At 46.3% G+C, this 24,229-nt stretch overlaps 2 protein-coding genes across 2 annotated transcripts in view; both read right to left on the bottom strand.

Moving 5' to 3' along the window:
• Window positions 1–24,229, bottom strand: part of LOC119386812 (uncharacterized) — a 172,510-nt gene that overhangs the window by 43,851 nt on the left and 104,430 nt on the right. The gene's annotated exons all lie outside the window — the stretch shown is intronic.
• LOC119386808 (legumain) lies at window positions 7,765–9,084 on the bottom strand. The gene has a single exon (XM_037654081.1). The coding sequence runs from the start codon at window positions 9,082–9,084 to the stop codon at window positions 7,765–7,767; it is 1,320 nt and encodes a 439-aa protein (XP_037510009.1).

The following is a 24,229-nucleotide window of genomic DNA, read 5'->3' as shown; positions in this document are numbered from 1 at the left end:
AAATTCTCCGTGCGTGGATTAAACAATAAAAATTGTTCAAAACGCCGTGATTGATGAAATACCCAACGAAATTACGCCGGTTTTCTAAAGCAAAACGAAAAGAACCCAGATGTTTCTAAAGCAAAACGAAAAGACGCCAGTGCTTAACGAAAGACGCATATATTTTCTAAAGCAATGGTTTTCTAAACAATGAAAATTCACAGCGTACATGTAAAATTAAAGTGAGCTGCAAGTGTCATAACTCATCGAACCTTTGTATATACCGCCCGATCTCACGTCGGTGATGATGTACTGGGCGAATTCACGGAAGATTCACGGTTTACCGATGAACCTGCAGCTTCGCACCACTCATCATCATTCACTCGTGGATATGCTGTGTTTTTTTCTTTTGTTGTTCTTGTTTGTCGTGGGCGTGGTCAGCAATTTTCTCCGTGTGGGTGCGTTTGCTCGAGGTGTGATCGATTAACGTCTTATTGCGATAGAAAGATATGGAAAGTCCAGGCGTGTTTGCCGTCGCTGTCACCTTCCCTATAGAGTCGAAACTGACAACAGCGCGCGTAACTCTTCTATGTTCTATATGCGAGTGAAAGGTCGTGAAGGCGCTGCTGACGGGGGCGGCTCAAGCAGAGGTGAAAGCGCCGGCTGGCTCCATCGTTTTTAAAGACGATAGTCTTTCGGGATACTTAAAACGGAGAAATTTTGGTCTGTCTGTCTTTCTTTTGTCGGCATGTCACTCGGCAAAGTTGAACACTTGCCCAAGGGCCAGCCATCTTGAACGCTGACTAGGTTCATACTTGTGTACATTGTCGATCAGAAAGCAAACAATGCATATCTGATGGCAACCACATCACTAGGTAAGTATTAGGTGGTGTGTTCCTTTAATAGAAAATGCATAGATACGTAATTATAAAGACACTCGTTTCTTAGCTGCACGCTGGAAATGCGACTGTGCTGAAACTTGCTTTCCTCCGTGCCCTCTGCACGAGCTCATTCTTGCGTTTCGGTTTCGGTGTCTGTTTGCACTGTACGAAATCCATGGGGCGCCGCTCTGGCATTCCTGTTTTACCCAGGCGACGTGTAAATAAAAGAGTGTGTGGAAGGTACTCGTTGAATGCGGACGTTTCTTCTGCTTCAGCGCTTCGCGCCAAACCGCGTGTTCGGGCTGGCTGGCGTCCCCGCCGCGGTCGCGTTGGTCACCGCGGTCTTCGCCTGCTGCGCGCAGTGACTACCAGCCCGCCAACACAGCATTCATGTTCCCGACGTATTGCCATATGGCGCCATATCTCACGCACAGCGCCCTCTTACTGATCGTCTTTAGACGACATTGCAGCGAAGCACGCAGATACGCGGCCAATTTTTTTGGTTGACACAAAAACCGCCTGCTTCCCTGGAGCGGCGTTTTTCCTGAAACCCGCTTCTTTTAGAGTTACGCAAGATCGGATTCTAAACGAGTCGGCTGCTAGCCTTACTTCATGCAACCTTCGAATTAATGCTATCGCATTCATTGTTTCGCCCTTGCGACGAAACTATGAATTATTCTGCCAACTATAGATCACCGGCTTGGTCAATGATCGCTAAATTGCAAGTCATTAGGGGTTTTACGTTGATTAATCAATTAATTTATGTTTGTACCGGCGAATTCAAACGGTTTAAATTTCTGGAGCCCTTCCCTTCTCGGGAAAACTTGTCGTGTGCGGGAAGAGAACCCTGATCTACTACTGAACCTATTATATCCATCCATCCATCCATCATCCATCCATCCATCATCCATCCACTCCATCCATCCACCATCCATCCATCCATCTTGCTTGCTTCCTTTCTCCCTTCTTTCTTTCTTTCTTCTTTCTTTCTTTCTTTCTTCTTTCTTCTTTCTTTCTTTCTTTCTTTCTTTCTCGCTTTCTTCCTTTCTTCCTTTCTTTTTTTCATTTTTCTTTCTTTCTTTATATATTTATTCGTTTTAGGTCTTTAGGTATTTCGTTGTTTCTTCCGATCTCCTTCACTGCTAGCGGACCCCTCGTGCGTTTTCCGAGACCGATCTGAAAGAAAATGAAGTAGGCGTAACGCGCGCGAGACCGTTTCGCACCCTTTACTTCCATGGTAGAAGCGAAAAGGCTCTGATTGGTTGCGGGCGTGGCAAGAGGACGCGCCTGCGTGGTTAGCATAGCGCCCAATAACTCACGTTACAGCGCCGGCGTTCAGTAGAACAAGCGCAACCAACGACTGTCCTACAATGAGATATTGAAATGTGGAATGACAAGAGACCTCGATATTAGAAACGTCCGCCTGCCGACAAGCCCACGATTGAGAGAGCGTCAGGTATTGAAAAACGGCTCGTACAAATACCAATGCGACCTGTGCCCCTTGGAGGGCCGAATTTCTTTACACTAACCAGCGCCGGGGTTTTCGCGCACGGACACTGCTGCCGATATCTGTGCATCGTAAGAAGCTTCTTTTGAAGGAGTTGTTGCTCAAGTAAAACATTTTTTCTTGTGTGGGTGTAGCAAAAGGTGCAAACACGATCACGTAACACTCGCGTGTGATCGTATTATCAGTCCTCTCAGCGAGTATAGCGAAGGTGCAGAGTACTGCCTTCGTTGGGTTCTCAAAACAGTAGTAGGGCAGTAGGGGAAAAACATAAATACAAAATATTTTCGAGAAATCCCCTGGCTGGACCTGCCGCTAACGGTGCACCAATGCTAGACCCTGCTGACGAGTCCAAACCCCCACGACCACCTAACACAAGTAACATGCAAGACAAGCATCAGAACACCATGGTTTCCTGCAATCAGGAGTTTGCTTATCTAGTACTTAAACAAAAACGTGTTCATTACCTAGAGATTTTTTTTCCTGCTCTGGGCAAGTGAATTTAAGCGAATAATATGTTTGTCGTTATTTCGCACTAAAAGCGAGGGGAGGATGATCAGCGTTTCTTTTCTTTCTTCTTTTGTTTTTTTTTGTCACAGCCTCTTCGAAGACATGGTCTTTGCCGCTTTAATATTTGTTCTCCCCTGCAGAACACACCATTTCGTAGACATATATTGAATTTCGCCCTCACGACAGAATTTTTCATACCGGCAGACCGCAACTGGTGTGCTGGGGTGTAATTCACATCGAATCACTTTACTGGCTGCCAAAATGTATTATTAGCGAAGAACAACGCCATGGTTCTCATTTCAACGCAGCGGTTTTCTCGGCTCGTTATGTCATTAGCCTATTCCTACAAATATTAAATCACGTCATACCGCCTAATTGGACCACTCGATAACACCGACCATAGCATAAATATTCTGTGCAACGACTTTCGGAATTCGCATTTACCGAGTGTTTCGTCATGCTTTGTTTAGTAACTTCAAGGCCGCACCGAGATTATTGGTCACAGAAATACTGTGGCCGTTAAGACGGACTCACTCAACACGTTTATATAGATGTAGCTGCACCTGCGCTTCGCAGGATATGGAAATAATCACCGCAAACGCACACACTTTTTCTAAAACTGTAATTATTTGGTATTGAAGGGGACCTGCGACGTTTTTACGACTGCCTTATTTAGCGCTGGAATGCGTGTAGTAATAAATGCCGAGACGAACGCAAAATGAATGAGCAGAATTGGTGCACGAAATTTGATCTGATTAGCAAAGCTCAAAACTCGAGCCGCCGACCACAAGAAACATTCCCTTTCGCAATTCGCTCTCCGGTTGACGTCACAGGCCGTTTCCAACCACCGTGCGCGTCTTACAGAAAATACCGGAAGTCTCGTCTCATGGCGGCCTTCACACAGGCCTCGCCACCACTATTTTTGACGGCGTTGTTACCATGGCTACGACGAACCACGGGCGTCAGCTAGCAGGCGCTCCCATTAGTATACACAATGAGTGTGAAAGACCTAACAGACCTCGAGCGCGAGCTCTTGCGACGCAACGATGGTCTGCATGCCGTGCACGCCATCGCAAATTCAAAGTGCGTCGCTGAGCCTCGCGCAACGCGAGGATGGCTCCGAAGGCCCGGACGAAACGTTACCCCCCGATGACGCGGATGGCGTCGGTTGGTAAGAGTTCAGAATTTTTCTTTTAGGGGCGAAGCTCCTTAGGGCCGAGGCTTGTCCAACCACGTTGTCCGTCCGTGCTTACACACCTACTCGACCACTCGACATAATTCACTTCATGGAGATGCGCGGTTTTAACAATAGGTTTAACAATAGACTAATATCGATCATACATTTGACGAAACAATGTAGAAGACCCGCAAGCACAAAACCCTTTATACTAGTCGGCGACTTCACCGTACACATTGTGGACCTTAAGACCTAGCTTTGTCGTCGGCTGTCACGGCATATAGAAACCCATTGCTACAGTCGAAGCATATACGTGTGTATGTGAATAAAAAAAGGTTTACAACAGACGCACATCAATCATAATTGTGACAGAACAATATAAAACACCGACAAGGACAAACACTTTATACTAGTCGGCGACTTCAATGTAGACATTATGGACCTTAGGCCCTATACTCGGGGACAACATTCTGTGGCAATGAAGGGAAGCTACGGGGGCGGAGCGTCTGCACATGTACTGCTACGCGAAGTAGTCCGGTTTGGCGCGCGTCTCGTAGCGCCGTGGAAAGCGATGGCTAGCGTTGCATTTCGACGCAAACGCTGCTTAGCATCTAAGGTACGGGTAAAAGGCGCAACTTTTTCAAGCACGCAAACACGTAATATGACAACGTATAGAGTAAACGAAATACAAATATCTCGCTTGTGTGCTCTGTGTTCCGTCTCAAAAAGCTACATGTAGAACATGAAGGAGTATGTCATATATCTCACGCAGAAAATACGGATTCAATTGCGGGACTACATTCATTAGCGGTAGGATACGTGCATTATGGCTCTGTAGCTTTCCCTTCATTGCCAGAGAAAGTTGTCCCCGAGTATAGCTTTTTCGTAGACTCTTTATGTCAGTTCATGTAACTGCATGTCACTCAATTCACATTATATGCAGCAACGCCCGGGTAACGTACGGTTACACACCCATACGATAAACAGGGCTTTTCCCACTCGTCATGATTCACTTCGTGGAGACGCGTGGATTTTTTTTAAAGACGATAGTCTTTCTTGGGATACTTAAACGAAGAAATTTTGGTCTGTCTGTCTGTGTTTGTCGGCACGTCACTCGATTCAGCCACTCGGCCAAAGTTGAACCACTTGCCCAAGAGCCAGCCATCTTGAACGGCTGACTAGGTTCATACTTGTGTACATTGTCGATCAGAAAGCAAACATTGCATATCTGAAGCGCAACATCACTAGGTAAGTATTAGGTGGTGTGTTCCTGTAATAGAAAATGCAAACATACGTAATTCTAAAAACCCTAGTTTCTTAAGCTGCGCTGAAAATGCGACTGCCTGAAACTTGCCTTCCTCCGTGCCTCTGCACGAGCTCATTGTTGTGTTTCGGTTCAGTTCTGTATTGCACTGTACGAATACCATGGGGCGCCGCTCTGGCATTCCTGTTTTTACCCAGGCGGCGTGTAAATAAAAGAGTGTGTGGAGAGTACTCGTTGAGTGCGGCCGTTTTCTTCTGCTTCAGCGCTTCGCGCCAACCGCGTGTTCGGGCTGGCTGGCGTCCCCGCCGGTCGCGTGGTCACCGCCGGTCTTCGCCTGCTGCTGCGCCGGGACTACCAGCCCGCAACACAACACTCATGTTTCCCGACGTATTGCCAGATGGCGTCCGTATCTCACGCAGCGCCTCTTCTATCGTCTTTAGACGACATTTGCAGTGAAGCACGCAGATACGCGGCCAATTTTTTGTTATGAAATGTGATTTCATGTTGAAAAGCCTTTGTTTTTGCATTTTGTTTTTTCGTTGACAGCATCGTGCCGAACTGAGTGTTGCGTGTTTCGCAGGTGCTGGTGTGGCTGCTGTCGCCCGATGCCGCAAAAGGCAAAACGCGGAAGAGTATGCCTCGATCACCATTCCCACCAGTTCGACAGCGCACCTAGAATCGTGTTCGTTGTTTTGAGTATACATCAGTTAGAAACAGGAATGATTTCTTTCTGGGAAAGCATGAACAGGGGTTTTATTCTCTTTAGGGCTCAGTACCACCTAGCTACCACCGTATGAATATTACATGGTACTTGTCGCATCAAGCCAATCAAAACGCGCGGCCTTTATCGCCACTGCCACATGACGGAACGTCACTTCTCATAACATAAATAGCCGATGTGTGTCGTGTAGTCCGAAATCAACGTAGCTTATCAGGTGAAGTAAAATTATAACAGCTTCGTTTTCGGCGTTGTCGCTTGCGCAACGATGTCGGCGCATTCCACAGTACCAGAACAAGCGTTGAAAACGACATGCTTAATTTTTGTCGCAGGTGCCCTTTCATCTTATTGTTGGAACCAGACCTGAGAACGTTCCCGCTTCAGGCATCGGGCATGAATACATAAACTCGTGGGTGCCTAATATTTACTTAAGAATGTAACGTTCATTATCATGTGCCGTTCATTTGAGACCCGTGTGTTCATTTGAGTGGTCGTGCGTTAGAGGCAGCCGCGTTGTGAGGCACAAAAAAACGCGTGTGCTTAATCTAGTCGACGCCAACGTACGTGGCGACAAGGCTATAGATTGTTTCGCGATAGACACAAGTAAATGGAAGAAAGAATACACAACCTTTCCTTTGGTAGAAGGACGTACCGAATCAATGTAGCAAGGCACGCGCGCCGCGGTACAGCACCTTTTCCTTTCTTACACAAATATCTATAGGCTTTCTTTGCGCGTCTTAATTTTCACGAGGATTATACTAATATTCCCCATCCAAAGCGCGTATCCAGAAGTGCTACATAATAAATATCCGATACCAAATGGTCATTTAATGAAAATAGTTTCTCTAGACGATAAACGCCAAATACAAAATCACAAAAACAAATTATTCTAGTGACATGTTATACTTCACACAACAACGTTATGAAAGAGAGACGCGAATGAAACAAGCACAAAAGCAAACATTTCTAAAGATTTGAGGGCGTTGGTTCTAGTAGAAAGCAAAATGGACCATAAAAAGCAAGAATAAGGAATATTTCATCAATGTTCTCGCAATATTATTCTACATCGTAGAAAAATGGTTCCCAAATGAAAACTTTTTTTGTCCACCACACAAGATATTATTAAAGTGTGTTTTGTGTATAAAGGATAATGGAGCATGGAAATTTTCAGGAGGGTTTGATCTTGTGGTTTCTCTTGAAAAATAGTAATAATATATAAGGCTTTGCGTGCCAAACCACGATATTATTATTGGGCATGCCGTAGTGGATGGCTCCGGATATTTCGACCACTTGGTGTCTTTTCATGTGCGCTGACATCTCAGTGTACACGGCCTCCAGCTGTTTGCCTCCATGAAAATGTGACCGTCCCAGACGGGATCGAATACCTAACCTCCGGGTGAGCAGTCGCGCACCGTAACTACTATACCACAGAAGCGGACTAAAAAAAAGAATAGAGAGACCGATGAGCTTCGTTTTTCAATAACGTTTCATAGTCTTTGAAGTTATTTAAGTAAACAAATCGATAGCTGTATGTCAAACTAATTGAGACGAACAACGTAAGATACAACATCTGTTGTGTGTATGGCACGATATACTTTGCAACAAAGACACACCGGTGGCACAATGCATACAATTATGAATTACCAGCGGTGCCAACGCTTGGTAAACCAGATTCAGAAATTCCCCAAATACGAGCGCTCATGCAAATCCACTTTCACACAAAAGATTTTTTTACACAATACCTACAACAGTTGGGTGTGTGCACGCCGAGTCCATAGCTTCAATAATCTCCGAAAGTTTGTATGACGACTCACACATGTTCGCCAAAACTCGCAGGTGCTGAAGAGCGTAGGGGTTATTCGAGAGCTTGAAGCACCGGTCGCTAAAGTGACGCACCGCCTTCTCGTAACAGTAAAACTTGGTTAGCCGCCTCTTCGAAGTCAGCACTGACTCCACATCTTCCGGGTTATCTCCAGTGAGAAACATGGCAATCTCTGCAACTTTCTTCTTCAAGAATATCCGGTTGTTGCGAGCTTGCCGCAGCTTCTCCTTCACAGATTTCTTTTCTTGGGGGTTAGAGGTCTTTTCGAGTTTTTTCCTTAGAACGGCAATGGGAACGTCCCTGTTGGAGACGGCGTCATACGGTACCTTTGGTAGCACGACTGGCTTTGCCTCTTTTGCACCCTGAAATTCGCTGACTGAAAGCTTTCCGATGCTGAGGTCACCGTACTCCATGACGTGGCTGGTGTTGGTTTCCTCCTTCACAATTTTAAACTGATCACTGAGTGTCTCTTTGTGCAGGTCCTCTTTGTCCGAATCTTCCATCCAGTTTACGCTGTATACGTCGCCCAAATACGCCTGCCTCTTTTCATCCCAATAGCAAGCGTACGACGGCTCGTCAGGGTTCGCCGCTGTCGTGGCATACACGTTGACGTTGTCGGGTAGCAAGCCGTCAAACATGGAACCGGATTCACAGGCCTCGATGTAGATGGTCATCTTCGCAAACTTCTTCTGTTCGTCCATACTTCTGATGACCTTCATGAAGGGTAGAGCGTGTAGCTCGTCGTTAGGAAATCCGATCACACCAGGGGCGCCGTGATCTGCGAAGTTGACAAAGATGTGGTCGTTTGGTCCGCTGGCTATGACTTTTCCGCTGCCGCCTTCCACTGTGTTTCCTTGCAGCAGCTCGAGGAGGTTTTGCGGGGTGACTAGCTCTCCTGTGTAGTCTTTAGGGACGCCCTTGTAAACATCTTTACCCTGAGGATGATTAACGACCACTCCTGGCGTAGGATTTTCACGTGAATTGGCGATGTCATCGTACATCATGACGATGATGTGCTCATCAGGAATGCCATGGCTGTGCAGCACGTGGTAGGCGTGGCAGATGTCGGCTTGGTGCCGGTAGTTGCCATAACCGTTAGAACCAGCAACGAGGAGAGCCCACAGCTTAAGCTGGCTATTGTCAGCATATTTCGTGGATTTCTCGGGGGCACAAGCAACCGTCGTTGCCGATGAGGCTAACACAAGGAATATGTGCCACGGCAGATCCATGACCGGTGTGTGCATTTTCTTAACGTCTCACACGACCTTTTTAAATACAAGAGACAGCTTGTCAGCTGTCGTACTTGCCGACCTGATGACCATACGCGGATGAGATAAGGCACGTGACCCCTACAGTTGCAGGTTATCGCTAAGAATAGCATTGTTTAAACGTTACGGCTGCAAGTCAACAGGAAGTAAGAAACACCATAACAACAGCCTACACTTCAGGGCTGTTTACCGCACGTTGCGACAGTTTGTCGTTATCAGTATACAGCTATCTCGAGAATTGATTGTTGCTATTGTCATAAACGTCGTATCAAACAAACTGAATAACTTTCTTGTGATTGTATTTTACTTGTAAATATGTTGTTGCCGTCGTCTATCATTACCTCGCATTCAAGAGAGAAGAACTATATCCATAATTGACATTTGTTATGGCACTAAGTGACTAATTGACGACATATATCCTCGCTGACTTCAGCCGAATAATTATCTTTTCACTGTAATTATTAATTTATGGCTTCTGATATTTTATGTCAGTAGAGCTTCAACGTCAGCCCGAGAGGAAAATTACTGCATCTTCAGGAGGACACCACAGATAATACGTATAATAATTACTATAGGGCGGGGCTTTATGAATTGCAAGAGCTTGAAAACGAACATCGATAGCAACGGTTTCTGGAAATTCGTTTCCAAACTTACATTGAGATGAAATTTAACTGTGTATTTTTGGGCTTACACGATTTCTTATAGCTAAGTATGATCTGTTTCGTGCTCTGAATGCGCCAGTGGATGAACGTAACAGATCATGGAAAAGAGAAACATTTACCGGAATGCTAACATTTCATGAATGTTTTCAGTACAATTCAAAGTATTCAACGTGAAATTGACGAGCACAGGTTACCTCCATGCGTCTAAAAATTTTTTAATTGGCACTTAAATTCAGTATTCCTGTTTTTGTCGCATATTTAACAAAGCCTTCAGCCAACCAGCTCAATTCAAGACGCTAATGGAACTTGCATAGAATGAGAGAAAAAATAATAGCGAAAAAAGATGGCTGATACCTCCGTGATAGGAATCGATATAACACTAAAGTGAAATGTGTCGTCACAGAATAGTTGATTGTTTATAATGCATTGGTATATGAGAGATTGTACAATGTCTAATGTTGTTTCGCAGATGTAGCGCCGCTTGACGTGCACGCACCCACGCTCACGCCTAGTGGCAGGCTTATGTTCATGATTTAACCCTTGCGGTAGCTGAAGTTAACATATATCCAGACGCCGTATATAGGGGGTGAAAACCCACGCAAAGATGGCATCAACAAGCACATAGTAAGCACTGATACTCGCAGGGAGGAAAGAATACTCGATTTGGACTCCTTCCAAGGGTCGTGAAATGCGAATAGAAACGCGACGAGCATCGTGTCTTCCCTCTAGCCTGGCCATTATTCTCACAAGGCGAGCGGAGAACGCGGTGCGACAGGCAGGCGAGCGTCAGAGACATATTCTTTAATGTGGATAGATGCTATGAGCGAGGCTTAGGCTGAAGCCGCCACCTCGCGGTGTGTTAAAGCGTTGACAAAAATGCACTTCTATTGGAAACGCACCGAATGGGACGGTCGTAGCAACGGCGCGCTGCCGGAGCTAATTCCAGAAGTCACGCATTACTTCTGTCTACGGCGTAGAGACGGCGACTCCACCCCGCGGACCTAGAGCAATGTCAGAGAAAAGTGCGCAAGATAAAAGGCACGTCCGCGTAGCATTCTTCATGCGTTAGGCGGTAGCGCAGTGGGCTAGATGTCCGCCAGCCATCGTCGCGAGTTGAGAGGTACTGGGTTGGATTCCTGTGAACGGAACTTTTTCTTGTAGTTTTTTTTTCTTTGCCATCTGGTGGCGTTCATTTTGCTGACGTATTTCCGTGACGGAAAAAAGTCATGAAAGTCTTGGTGGACCGCGGCATAAAACGCTTTCGTGTTAGAAAACATAACAAGCAACATGATCATAAAGCTTGCAGAGAACATACGCCGTAGCGCCGTTTTCATGGGCTGTGTCCTGACGATAACTAAAGCACTGACCCTTGAGCGGATGCCCTGTCGCTATGCTGCCATAATAGCATTTGAACGAGCAGGTTTGCATGCTGTACATCAACCGTTATCACTAGTGATACTCAATATTCCAAAGGATGGTGCGCCGCTGGGTCAGTGCGGGCCCTATACAAGAAACGTGGCTGGGCCGGTGCTCGCCAGGAGCGCTGGCCAACTTGGGACCCACAAGGGTGGAGTTCGACGATGTTAAACCGAGTACTCTGCGCACAGGCGCACATTGTTATGTAAATTAGTTTTTCAAACCTGGAAAGTCTCCAGTGAGTCGTAATTGGCGCAAAATTCAACGACTCAGTGGTATACCTGCAATTGTGAATCATCGACTTGCCGACACTTAATTATCACAGCGCAATTACGGCCAGGTGCCCTTTGGAGATGGAACTTACTGTACAAATGAAGAAAAAGAAAATGTCGCCCCAGTACACGGTTCTCCTCAGAAGAAAGTTATGGCACTTATGGAAGTCACAGTGAATTAAACTTTTGCCAACACAGTCTGTGCGAGGGCCACTTCCCCACCCCTAATTCTTGCGTTAGGGTCCCTTTACATTTCTAGGGTACAACATATCCAGCCCCTTGTTCTGGGTGGTGCGTCTAGCAACGCGAAGATATTCTTCATTTGCTGAGGCCGGCTGAGTAATGCTGGAACCTTCGGCTCAAAAATATGAAACATTAAAATATATAAAAATAAACAACCAGCAATAAAATGAGTAAAATAAATGCAGAGTAAAACAATGAAAAATAAGAAAACAAAGCATTGTACGTAACTACAGTTCGCGCCGCCGAAGCAGATAGTAAAGAGCGAAAAGATGCGAGAAAAATGACAACTAACTATAATCAACAATAATAAAGAACAAAAATGAAAACAGGTAGTTTAAAAACAGTAAAGACTAAAAAGAAGCAATAGTTTGTATCCATGTGCAAGTACACGTCACTGCAGCTTTTTCCAGAATATATTGCCGAATGAAAACACGTGAACAGCCGCGCTCATATTTTGCATTAGGTAGCATCGTAATTGTCGGTAACTTTTAGGAGCTGTCTCGCCAGGTTCTTAAGGTGGGGCAAAGTCCCGCGCCGTAAGCGTAACCTTTGTTCCAGAGGCGACCGCTACAGGCGCAGCTCGCGCGAAAACGAAGTCTTCTTCCTCTTGTTCTTCGACAGCCTTGATGATTTTTCAAACTAATGAGTTTTCAAATTGAGAGAGCATTAGGAGCGTTGCCTCTGCAAGTGTCGGCAATGGAAAATCACACGCTCTTAGATATTTCTTGTATATATACTTCATGAATATGTATATAATTGTAAATTGTGTATACAGTTCATCAAAACTGTAAATTACTAAAACACTATGTATATATGTACATATAACAACGTGTGTCACGTCTTCATATGACGGTAGAGGACTTGTACGGAAGATTCACGGGTTTTCCTGATCTTCTCCCGAGCCAGCTCCTCAATCACCATTCACTTCGTGGATATGGAGTGATTTTTTTAGAACTACAGCTCTGCTACTCCAGGTCTCGCAAGGTCATTTCATCGAGTCGCAATGACCTTCAGCCGCCGGAGCGCAGCGCACGACGAGTCCGGCCGGCCTTGGCAAAAGAAGGGTAGCATGGCTAGATGCGAGAGCCAGAAAAAAATTGGCTGCGTATATGCATGCCTCGCTGCAAATGTCGTCGAAAGACGACAGTCTTCTGGCGGCGGTACTACGTTAGTCCTCCTCCTGTATGTTGAATCGCCGCATCTGGCTCATAGCTTCGCATTTTCAGTGCAGCCTGTAAACAAAAGGAAGCTTTTGTTTATATCTTATTTTTATCGCGCGCCTGCTCTTCATTCCGCTGTCCTTTCCATCTTTCTTTCCCTCCCCCTCCCCTTAGTGTAGGGTAGCGAACCGGATGTACAATTCTGGTTAACCTCCCTGCCTTTCTCTCGTTTTATTATCTCTCTCTCTCAGTGCAGCCTAAGAAACACTAGGGTCTTTAGAATTACATATCTATGTATTTTCTAGTAAACTAAGACATCACATAATACGTACGTATTGATGTTGCGCCTCACATATGCGTAATATTTGCTTTTTAAACGCCAATCTTCACAAGTATGAACGCCGCTACCAGTTGAAGATGGCTGGGCGTTCAGCAAATGCTTAAAGTTTGGCCGGGCCGCAGAATCGTGTGACAGACAGGCAAAACAGAAAAACCGACAGACAGACAGACCGAAATTTCTGCGTTCAAGTATCCTTAGAAAGAATATCGTCTGTAAAAAAATTGGCCACGTATCTGCGTGCTTCGCTGCAAATGTCGTCGAAAGACGATAGTCTTCTGCCGGCTGTACTACATGAGTTCTGGTCTCATCCGCGGCCACCCGTGATGCTGTTCTCCTCTATGTTGAATCGGCCGCATCTGGCTGGCATTCATAAAACAGAGGAGGCGCTGCGTGAGATATGAACGCCATGTGGCAGTGGCGTCGGGAAACATGAGCTTGTGCAGAACCCAGGACCACTGCCAGGTGCCAGCACCATATCGTTTTTTGGCGCATAGCCTCGCATTTTCAGCGCAGCCTAAGAAACAGTGGGTCTTTAGAATTACGTATCTATGTATTTTCTAGTAAACAAACACACCACCTAATACTTACGTATTGATGTTGCGCCTCAGATATGCGTGATATTTGCTTTTTGATCGACAATGTTCACGAGTATCAACGCAGCTACCAGTTCAAGATGGCTGGGCGTTCAGCAAGTGCTTGAACTTTGGCCGAGTGGCTGAATAAGGCTAGTGAAAGAAACCCACGTGACTGGTAGATGAAATTGAGGCGCCATCCGTGAACTGGGATCAGAGTTAAAAGCTGCGTTCCGTCTCTTCTCCCAACACTCTGAACCCCCTCTCTGGCAGGATCAATTCCCTCTCCTCCGGGAGGCGCGCTTTCCGGCGCCGCCGACTTTGAAATCCGTTAGAAAGTTTCGTGTCTGGCATTGGTAAGGCGTGCGTTAGCCGTCGTCGTTCGTCCGTTTCTTGGTGCTCGCTCGCTGTGTGCTTGTGCGCCGCGATGTTTTACGATTCGCGGTGTTCGTGCATCGTGTTTTCTTGCTCAAATACTTCCAGCACAACCGCAATATAGTGTCGGCCCCCAAAAGAACGACAGGTGAGCGTGCCCTTTGAGTCGCGGTTTTCATTGTGTCAATTTGAATTCACGTCCATACCGATTAGCTGTTCTCGGCAGTGGGGCTACAGTTAATATTTTCAAAAATGACTGATTGAAAAGGACACGATGCTGCGTTTATATCGTTACGAACAAGCAGCGGACATGAAGCACATGCGACGTGACCACAGTTACAGGTTTACAACTCTTATAGAACCGCGTGTTTGAATGTGTGCTTTCATTTTTAGGGGCGAAGCTCCTTAAGGCGGCACCCGTTCGTCCCTCGTAGTCGTAGTCGTAGTGAGTAACCAGTCTTACGCTTTGACCTCCAAGGTGGTGCCGGTGGGAGATTTTTCCTGTGCGTTGTTGAACAATAAAAAATTCGCAGCGTTAGCTAAAAGCCGACTTCTTCTGTCTCTCATTCCCATTAGCAGCCATTCTTTACCTCCAAGGTAGTGCCTGGTGAGATTTCTCCTGTGCGTGATTAAACAATAAAAATTTTGTTCAAAACGCCGTTGATTGATGAAATAAACCAACGAAAGACGCCAGATGTTCTGTAAAAGCAAAACGAAAGAACGCCAGATGTTTCTAAAGGAAAACGAAAAGGCGCCAGCTGCTTAACGAAAGACGCCAGATGTTTTCTAAAGCAATGGTTTTCTAAACAATGAAAATTCACAGCGTACATGTAAAATGAAAGTGAGCTGTAAGTCGTCATAACTCATCGAACCTTTAGTATAAACGCGCCCGATCTCACGTCGGTGATGATGTACTGGGCAGAATTCACGGAAGATTCACCTCCGCAGCTTCGCCCACTCATCATCATTCACTCCGTGGATATGCTGTGATTTTTTTCTCCAGGTAATTACTCGCCATCTCCTATCACCGCCTTTCTGAGGCTCTAGGTATATGTATGAAAACTTGTACTGCTCTGAGACGAACAAACGAGCTCACTTATGCACGAGTAGACGGCGCTCTTTATCTGATGGGAACTTGTCACTTTTCTTCACGATGGAAGCGTTTTTAAAGTATTCCGGAAGGCCACACAGCTGATCGGTGCGCCCAGAGAAAACCTGAACAAAAGCAGAATCGGCGCATTTCAAGAAGATATGCCATGAATTCTCCGATATCATCTGTTCATTTTCTCCGTGTTTATCATCACTAGTTATACAAAAATGAGCGTTTTTTAGTTGCGTTATATGTGGAGTTCGTTTTGACGTCTTTAAAATGACCTTTACATTATTATTCTATTTTTAGGTATTTCAACTACTTTCATTGGTTTTGAATTGCAGTGAATATTCACTTTTGTTAGCTATGACAATCTTGTGCGATATTGTGCGTACATATCAAAAGCTCTTTTGCATCGTCAGTTTAAAAATTGTGTTTTTAATATGGGCATGTGCCCTAATGTTATGATCTGTTCTTTAAGTTCTTATAACTTTGCCGGGAAGTTTCGTGTTGTTTAGTGATCATGAACACGTGTATGTTAATGTCCTGTTAATTGGTTAATCACTTCGGTTAATCTCCTGAACCTGTGTCGCACCACATTTGTTGAAAATGTTGATTTTCGGAAACTAGGACAATAAAACGAGATCAAAGATATTTTGTGTTGCAAGTACAATTATTATTTTGCTTTCTGGCACACGCTACACGACTGCAGTGTTTGCAGAATGCATGATTGCAAATTGCGTACATTCAAACGCGCAACGAACACGCGGCGCAGCGCGCGCGAGCGAGCTGGTTCACAAAAAAAGGGGGGGGGGGGAGTGGGGGACGGGGCCACGCAGCCCATGGCGCAGCCCGCTAAAGCAAACAAAACAAAAAGAAATAAAAAAACGGCGCGCGAGAGAGAGCTAGGAGACGAGGTGCGTGGCACGCCATGACGACGCATATCGTGTGCGCCGCCATTTCTGCAGTTTGAGTTACTGAATCCCGCAGCCAGGGTAATAACTGAAGGGTCGTTTGGCTTTGGCGCTGCCAGCGCTGACGTCATGAATTAAGGCGTCCTATGGGAGGTATACGGAGTAACACCCCCCTGGCTGAATCATGTGCGACCGACATGCAGAAAGACAGAGACCAAAATTTCTGCGTTCGAGCATCCCAAGAAAGACTGTCGCCTTCAATAGGCGAATACTCTTGCCTCTTGGCAAACTCGGACGCTACCGCCGCAGCTGCTCTAACGTCATTGCTTCTCTCTCGCTCCAGGTCAGGCCACGTGATCCACTGAGGAGAGGCGGTGCTGCTGCGCTTACCCGGAGCCTCACCGCTACGGTGCCAGGTGACTAGGCAGGGTTTTAACGGCTGCTAAGCCGGCGTTTGGTCCTCACCCAGGCAGCACACAACGTCGGGCCGATATTGGTTTTACGGCGGCTGTACGCGGCCCCACATCGGGCCAGCATTGCCAGCCTGGCGCCGATATCGGCGGAGCCGTTGACCTTCGCCGGCAAAATTGGGCCGATTTTGCCGCCTTTCAGTTGGTTTTGGGCATTCACCGGCATCATTGAGCCGATTACTCTGGCGTTCAGCCGTCTTTCCGCCGATATCGGCTTAGCCGATTTCTTTCACCGGCAACAATGGGCCGAGTTTGCCGGCGTTTTGCTGTTCATCCGCCGATATCGGCTTAGCCGATGGTTTTCACCGGCAACATTGGGCCGAGCATGCCGTCATTCTGCCGTGCTTCAGCTGACATCGGCGGAGCCGATGGCTTATCGACGATGTTGAACTTCTTTGTCTCCCTTCAGACAGTTATACATGCCCTGTTGAGAACGTCCTCCTGCGTCGCGGCGCTCCAAAAGTCCTCGTCACCGACAGAGGTACGGCTTTTACGGCAGAGCTAACGCAAACCATCTTGAAATAGAGCCACACAAGTCACCGACGGACATCACCCGCAGGCGAATGGCCTCACCGAGCGGCTAAATGAAACCCTCGCCGACATGCTGGCAATGTACTGCACGTCCAACACATGACATGGGACGCCATAATATCTTCCGCACATAACCTGAAGTCAACACGGCAGTGTAAGAAACGGCGCACATATGACGCCGTTCAAACTAGTTCACGGAAGCCCCTCAACGACGCTGGACGCCGTGTTGCCGGCCATCAGTGACGAGAATAACCTCGACGTTGCGCTTTACCTTCAGCCCGCCGAAGAAGCCTGGCAGCTCGCCCGCCTAGGATACAATCGTAATGCAATAGAGCATTAGGCGCTTGAAAATTTGTAGCTTAAGCTGCAGAATGCCGCTGCATGGATTGCTGTACTAGCACAAATAACAAAGTTCAAATATTGTACCGTGCTAATGCCGCACGTACGACTCGGGGCGCGAAGTATCGCCGACTGAATAGCTTGGATTCTCTTATTAGTTTCTGTTATGACAATGACTAACAACTATCACTAGCACAGTCACTTTTCTACCAAAAAAAGGTGGTCTTTAGAAGAATAACTGACTCAAATTAGATGGCCGCTTTGTTGACCAGTTGTCCAACGCTATAAAAAATGTTGAAACGTTATAACACATACCATTAACTTCATGGGCCAAATTCGAAGTACTTCTGTTTTGTAAATGTTTTGCCACTGGTCGGCCGACTTCACTAATGTATCCAGCATCAAAATTCACCCAAACATTCCCGCACGAATGCTTTTAGCGGAAGAAGTTTTATGTGAATACTAATTCTGTGCATAAATCGAGCCTGTCATCATATTTATAGCGCTATATCCTTTCAGCCGCTGAATGTGTGGCGCGAGCGCTCATATACTACACGGACAGCTTCCGATTTCTGTCTACACATATTTACTCACGCGCGTGTTTTGGTCAAGCGTAACAAGCGCATTTGCTTCAGTGATGTCGCATAATTTTGCTTTATGAAAATACTAAAAAGCTCAGCAAGGCGCGTTGCTGAGCTAGTTGGTTCATTACTTGGGAAAAATAGGTATGTTGCAAAAAAGACCAGGCGTAGTGAAGACACGTTTTGTCGTTTCATCATCATCATCATCATCAGCCTGTCTACGCCCACTGCAGGGCAAAGGCCTCTCCCATGTTCCGCCAATCAACCCGGTCCTGTGCTTTCTGCTGCCACGTAATACCTGCAAACTTCTTAATCTCATCTACCCACCTAATTTTCTGTCTCCCCCTCACGCGTTTGCCATCTCTTGGAATCCAGTCAGTTACCCTTAATGAGCACCGGTTATCCTGCCGACGTGCTACGTGCCCGGCCCATATCCATTTCTTCTTCTTGATTTCAACTATGATGTCCTTAACCCCCGTTTGTTCCCTGACCCACTCTGCTCTCTTCCTGTCTCTTAAGGTTACACCTATCATTTTCCTTTCCATCGCTCGCTGCGTCGTCCTCAATTTAAGTTGAACCCTCTTTGTAAGTCTCCAGGTTTCTGCTCCGTAGGTAAGTACCGGTAAGATGCAGCTGTTATATACCTTCCTCTTGAGGGATAGTGGTAGATTACCATTCATGATTTGATAATGCTTGCCGAATGAGCCCCAACCCATCCTTATTCTTCCAGTTATTTCACTCTCATGGTTCGGCTCCGCGGTTACTACCTGTCCTAAGTAGACGTACTCCTTTACAACTTCCAGTGTCTCGCCACCTATCGCAAAGCGCTGTTCTCTGCCAAGATTGTTCCACATTACTTTAGTTTTATGCATATTAATTTTCAGACCTACTCTTCTACTTTCCGTATCCAGTTCAGTAATCATGAGCTGCAATTCGTCTCCCGCGTTACTCATCAATGCAATGTCATCAGCGAAACGTAGGTTACTGAGATACTCTCCATTAACTCTTATCCCTAACTCTTCCCAATCTAGGGCCCTGAAAACCTCCTGTAAACACGCGGTGAATAACATTGGAGAGATCGTGTCTCCCTGCCGTACGCCCTTCTTTATTGGGATTCTGTCGCTTTCTTTATGGAGGACTATAGTGGCTGTGGATCCGCTGTAGATTTCTTCCATTATGTTTATATAGGCTTCGTCGATGCCTTGATTCCGCAGTGCTTGCCTGACTGCTGATGTCTCCACCGAATCAAATGCCTTCTCGTAATCTATGAAGGCTATGTATAGGGGTTGGTTGTATTCCGCGCATTTCTCTATCACCTGATTGATAGTATGAATATGGTCTATTGTTGAGAATCCTGTACGAAATCCTGCCTGGTCCCTTGGTTGATTGAACTCTAATGTCGTATTAATTCTGTTAGCAATTACTTTTGTAATAGCTTGTAGACAACGGACAGTAAGCTTATGGGCCTGTAATTTTCAGGTCCTTGACGTCCCCTTTCTTATGGATCAAGACGATGTTGGCATTCTTCCAAGATTCTGGTATCCTCCCCGTCGAGAGGCACTTCGTATACAGGGTGGCCAGTTTCTCTAACATAATCTCTCCACCGTCTTTCAACAGGTCTGATGTTACGTGATCCTCACCAGCTGCTTTGCCTCTTTGCATTCCCTTTAGGGCTTTCTTTACTTCTCCTGTCAATACTGGTGGGATGTCATATTCCTCTGCGCTATTACTCCTTCTTACGTTATCATCCTGAATGCCTCGGCTGCTGTACAGATCTCTGTAGAACTCTTCCGCTACCTCAAGTATTCTATCCATATTGTTTGTGACCTTGCCTTCCTTGTCCCTTAATGCATACATCTGATTTTTGCCTATGTTTCCAAATGTTTGAATGTTTCCAAATCAACTAGCCCGCTGGCCATCTTTAACGAACTGACAAACACGTGTTTGCCACGTGTTTGTCAGTTCGTATTTGCACTTCGTTGCCGTCCATTTTCTGACATACATATCTTTGTCAAGTAAAAATCTCGCTCAACGATTGCTTCCCACGTGCTTTCAGAAACAGTCGCATAAAATTATTATTATGGCACGTGAAATACGATGAAAAATGCGGCTCCAACGTGGTGTACGCAAAGTTTTCGTGTAGCGACATGTGGCAACAAGTGATGCATTGAAAATTCGACGAACGCCTTTCTCAAACGGCATGCCCATAGACATGCTGGGGGGATCGCACACCATTGCGGTAGGCTGAGCCGTGCTTTCAAGAAGGGAGAATTCGAACTTTTTTTTCGTCTTCTTTAACCTCTACCCCCCCCCCCCTCCCTGCCTCCCTTCAGCTCGTTCAGCGTCATTGTCGCGAAACTCGCTTGACCAGGCAGGGTATGGCAGCCGTCCCGACGGAGGGACAATCGTAGCTGCGGGAGCAGGTTTTTTTCACTTCGACCAGCAGAATTCTTCAAGAAGTGCGGTGGTTGGGCATGTGTGGTGGAAAGTCAAAATCGTGCACGAGACGGATACGCGGCAGGATTCCGGCATTGTTTTCGGCAGAGATCACCGCAGCGAGAAACCAGTGGCCCCCTGCTTCCATGTTGAACTCGCTCACCTCATATAAGGCCACGTGTTCACTACTGCTACGTGTCATCAGATTTTTGTTCTCTTCTTATCGCGTATTTTCTATTGACCATCGTGTTTGTATTCAGATATGGTGCCCTTGCATTTTTTATTCGCTCGTGTTTTTTAGCGATCCAACGGGCACACGTGAGTGGTTTTTATGCACGATTCCTTTCTGTTACAATCTTACCTTTAGATTAGGAATGCGTGCGTGTCTATCTTGTTTAGATGTAGAGTTCATGGGATCTTGTAGTACCGCTCGCAGTGTTTTTCGCGTCGCGTGCAGCAGTTTATCCATCTTTTTGGCCCTTAAGTTATCACTGAAAAAATTGCCATTTCCGCTTAAAGGATAACGCTAAATTAATTGCCAGTCATGTGTTGCGAATGCCTACCGTTCCTTGGTGAACTTAATAAACGTCGGGGGGGGGGGGGTGCTCCTCTGCTCGTAATTAGCTCACGCGCATACACAATCTTCTAGTCTAGTTGCCACTCTTAATCTCGCTTTTTCGGCAAGCCGCCTAACATTATCTTTCTTTCTTCGGGTCCGTCTTTAATCCTACTTTAATGCTGCCTTCGTTTACATCTCCAGAATTTTTTCGTGATTCGGCACCGTCGTTACTGAAAAGCGCTTTATCGTCTGCAAAACGCAAGTAGCTAAGATATTCTTCGTTAATCCCTATTCCTATTTTTGCCCGTTCTAGTTCTTTCAATATCTATAGTGAATGTGCCGCGCATAACGTTGAAGAGATTGTAACTCTTCGCATAGGCGTGCGCACAGTGGGGCAGGGGGGCGGCCAGCCCCCGTAGTCACCTAAGAGGAGGTGGGCGCAAGGTCTGCCAAACACATTGACTTAATGGGGAGGGGGGGCGCCGCGATGAACCTTCGCCCCCCCCCCTCTGAAGGGGAACCCTGCTCCCGCCTATGATTTTGCGCGTGACCCCATTCTCGATTAGGATTAACCTGCTTTTTTTGAGGAATACGGTGGCTGTGGGGTTATTTTAGATGTTGGCTACGGTATCTAGATGTTTAGATATTCCTTTATGGCATAATTATTCCGGAACTGCTGGCGTGTGTTCATATCTGTGAATATATTTGTGTTATCACCTTGCAAATGTGTTGCTCCTTAATTCTCAGACGCATGCGTAGTTGGTGCAGCAGGTCTTTGATCAATTTAGTTGTGTTAGAGACAATATTTACTTTCGTTCTCGGCCTTGCACGGTACGACAAAATTGTGGGTCTTAATCGCACACTAAGAAATCTGTGGAGCAATCGTTCAAATTATGAAGCATTTTTCGAATATGGCACCAATGGTAGTCGATGAATACCGTTGGGCGGCGAATAGTCTATTTTAGCGCTGCATACTTACAGTACAGTAACCACAGTAATACCGAACTGCCGTGGTTGGCGCGCAGCCATTTTACTTTACAACACGTGTATCAGCCTGCCTGATCAAGTTACTTTACACATCGAGCAACTACCCCCAGTGTCCCCATATAAACTAGCTACGTGCAGACCACGACGGTACAGTACTACCGTACTTAACGGACGGTAAGCCACCACTGCTAAAACATAATAACGGGTGTAAACGGCCACGCCGCCGACTACCCGACGTCGGCGGGGCCGACACCACGCCAGCATCGGCTAGCATACATAGGCCCAATGACGGCTTGCCATCATCGGCTGAATGACGGCAGGCCTGTCTCGGACCGACGCTGGCTAGCCCACGTCCGCCCGAAGCCGGCAAGCCCGCATCGGCCGAACGGCGGCTAGCCGGCGTCCGGCCGATGCGGGTGAAAGTAGCGCGAGCGTGATTTGCCGACGTGGGGCCAATATTGCTGCCGTCATTTGCCGACGTTGGGCCAAGATCGCTCCAATGGCGGCGTGCTGCCGGGGCAGTCTCGCCGGGGATGGCGCGCCGGCGGGCCGTCTGTGCGTAAGCTTCAGAGCGAGTGACAGTGTGGATCCAATAATCCATTAGATATAGCTAGACGGCACGCTGCGAAATTACAAGCAAAGGCAAACTTGCCTGGTGAAACGCCGGAACAAAGGGAGACCAGATCAGCACGTTATAGAGAAACTTACCAAGCGCGGAAGCGCGCAAAAATCGAAGCTACTACGGCCGCTGCCTGTGTGCATACACTTCGCAAAACCATGCCAAACATACATACCCTTGGCTCGTGATGATTAGGGTTACAGGAGTTAAACTTCAGCCAATTACCTATTTCTATTTTTGCATGGCAACATTTTTAATTCAAAGCTTATTTTTGTTGATTTTATTGAGCGATTATTCAGGTGAGGTTGATTGCAGTCTTTTAAATAGTGCGATTATGATGTCCTCTGCGGGAACACATTGGGAAGAGCCGCCTGACCTATCAAGGTGCTCTGGTAAGTGGGTGTTTTGATGTGATTTGTCCTTTTATAGCAACTGAAAATGGAAATTTGAGTTTATTATCGCCCAAAGCACAGCTTTCTCGCTGAAGAATACACGCACGTTTATGACTGAAATTGAGAAACGTTGGTCAAGCTGGTAGGAGGATAGTCTTTTTCCAACAGAGACACGGTTGATAAAGATCATCTCACCAAATGTGAGCATTGCGAACGAGCCAGTGCGGTGCATAGGTCCCGTGGTGCGGATCGTATTTGCAAACTAATGGGAAGCACATTGGAGAGGTGACATGGAAAGCAAAATGCGGCAAAGACGGGCGCGAGCAGAATGCTTAAAAGCACCACTGAAGTAATTTGTAAGCAGTAAATGCACTGTTCTGAACAGGTAAGATAGAAAAAAGCGCAAAATTTTCAAGACACAAGAAAACAGACGCTGTACAATGAAGAACTTGCCAGCCAAACCTTTCGCTTTTTCGTACTTCACCGGGACGAATTAACTAGGTCAACAAGGCATTTTGTTCACATTAGTCAACGGTTTTTCAATAAAATTGTGATGGCCATGGTCGGCAGCAATAGATTCTTCGCGAAGAGTCAATAATTATTCACAATGATGTTGGCACATTTTTTTTTCTCTTTCAGCCTGTCTTCATGACCAGGCCATGCCGTCTTTCTTGTCTACGTCAATTCAGCGCTGTGCACCCAGCAACTTCTGCCTGCAATTTCGACTGTTGCCGTGATGAGTAGCCGTTTGGAAGATTTCTAGTTTCAAATACGATCACCACCGCGCGATCGTTGCGCCGCACTAGTCGTTGCCATTTCTCGGGGAGGGTGAGACGGTCCATATCAATGATGCACCTGTGGCAAAAAGAGTGTGCTGCCTAAAAGCCCAATCTTTGTCTTAAGACAAACCGTGTAGTGGGATGAGAGGGGCTCTGAGCATTCCATGCAGAGGAATGCTAATACCGGAAACATGTACGCCCGAAGGACAGCGCAAGAAACACCGATAAAAATATTTGAAAGAAGCATTCAAGTGATTTGTAGCTACTGAATCTACTGGTCTCGATTGTTTCCGGATGTGGCCATGGCGGTGGTTGAAAACACTCCATTGTTGGCGTAAATGTCCTAATTATTTATGATATTAATTTAGT

The sequence above is a fragment of the Rhipicephalus sanguineus genome, chromosome 3 (assembly GCF_013339695.2).
Source record: "Rhipicephalus sanguineus isolate Rsan-2018 chromosome 3, BIME_Rsan_1.4, whole genome shotgun sequence".
Lineage (NCBI taxonomy): Eukaryota > Metazoa > Arthropoda > Arachnida > Ixodida > Ixodidae > Rhipicephalus > Rhipicephalus sanguineus.
This window is presented reverse-complemented; position numbering and strand designations above follow the sequence as displayed.

Coding starts and splice junctions, on each gene's coding strand:
- LOC119386808 (XM_037654081.1), bottom strand. CDS start 9,084: ATGGATCTGCCGTGGCACATATTCCTTGTGTTAGCCTCATCGGCAACG.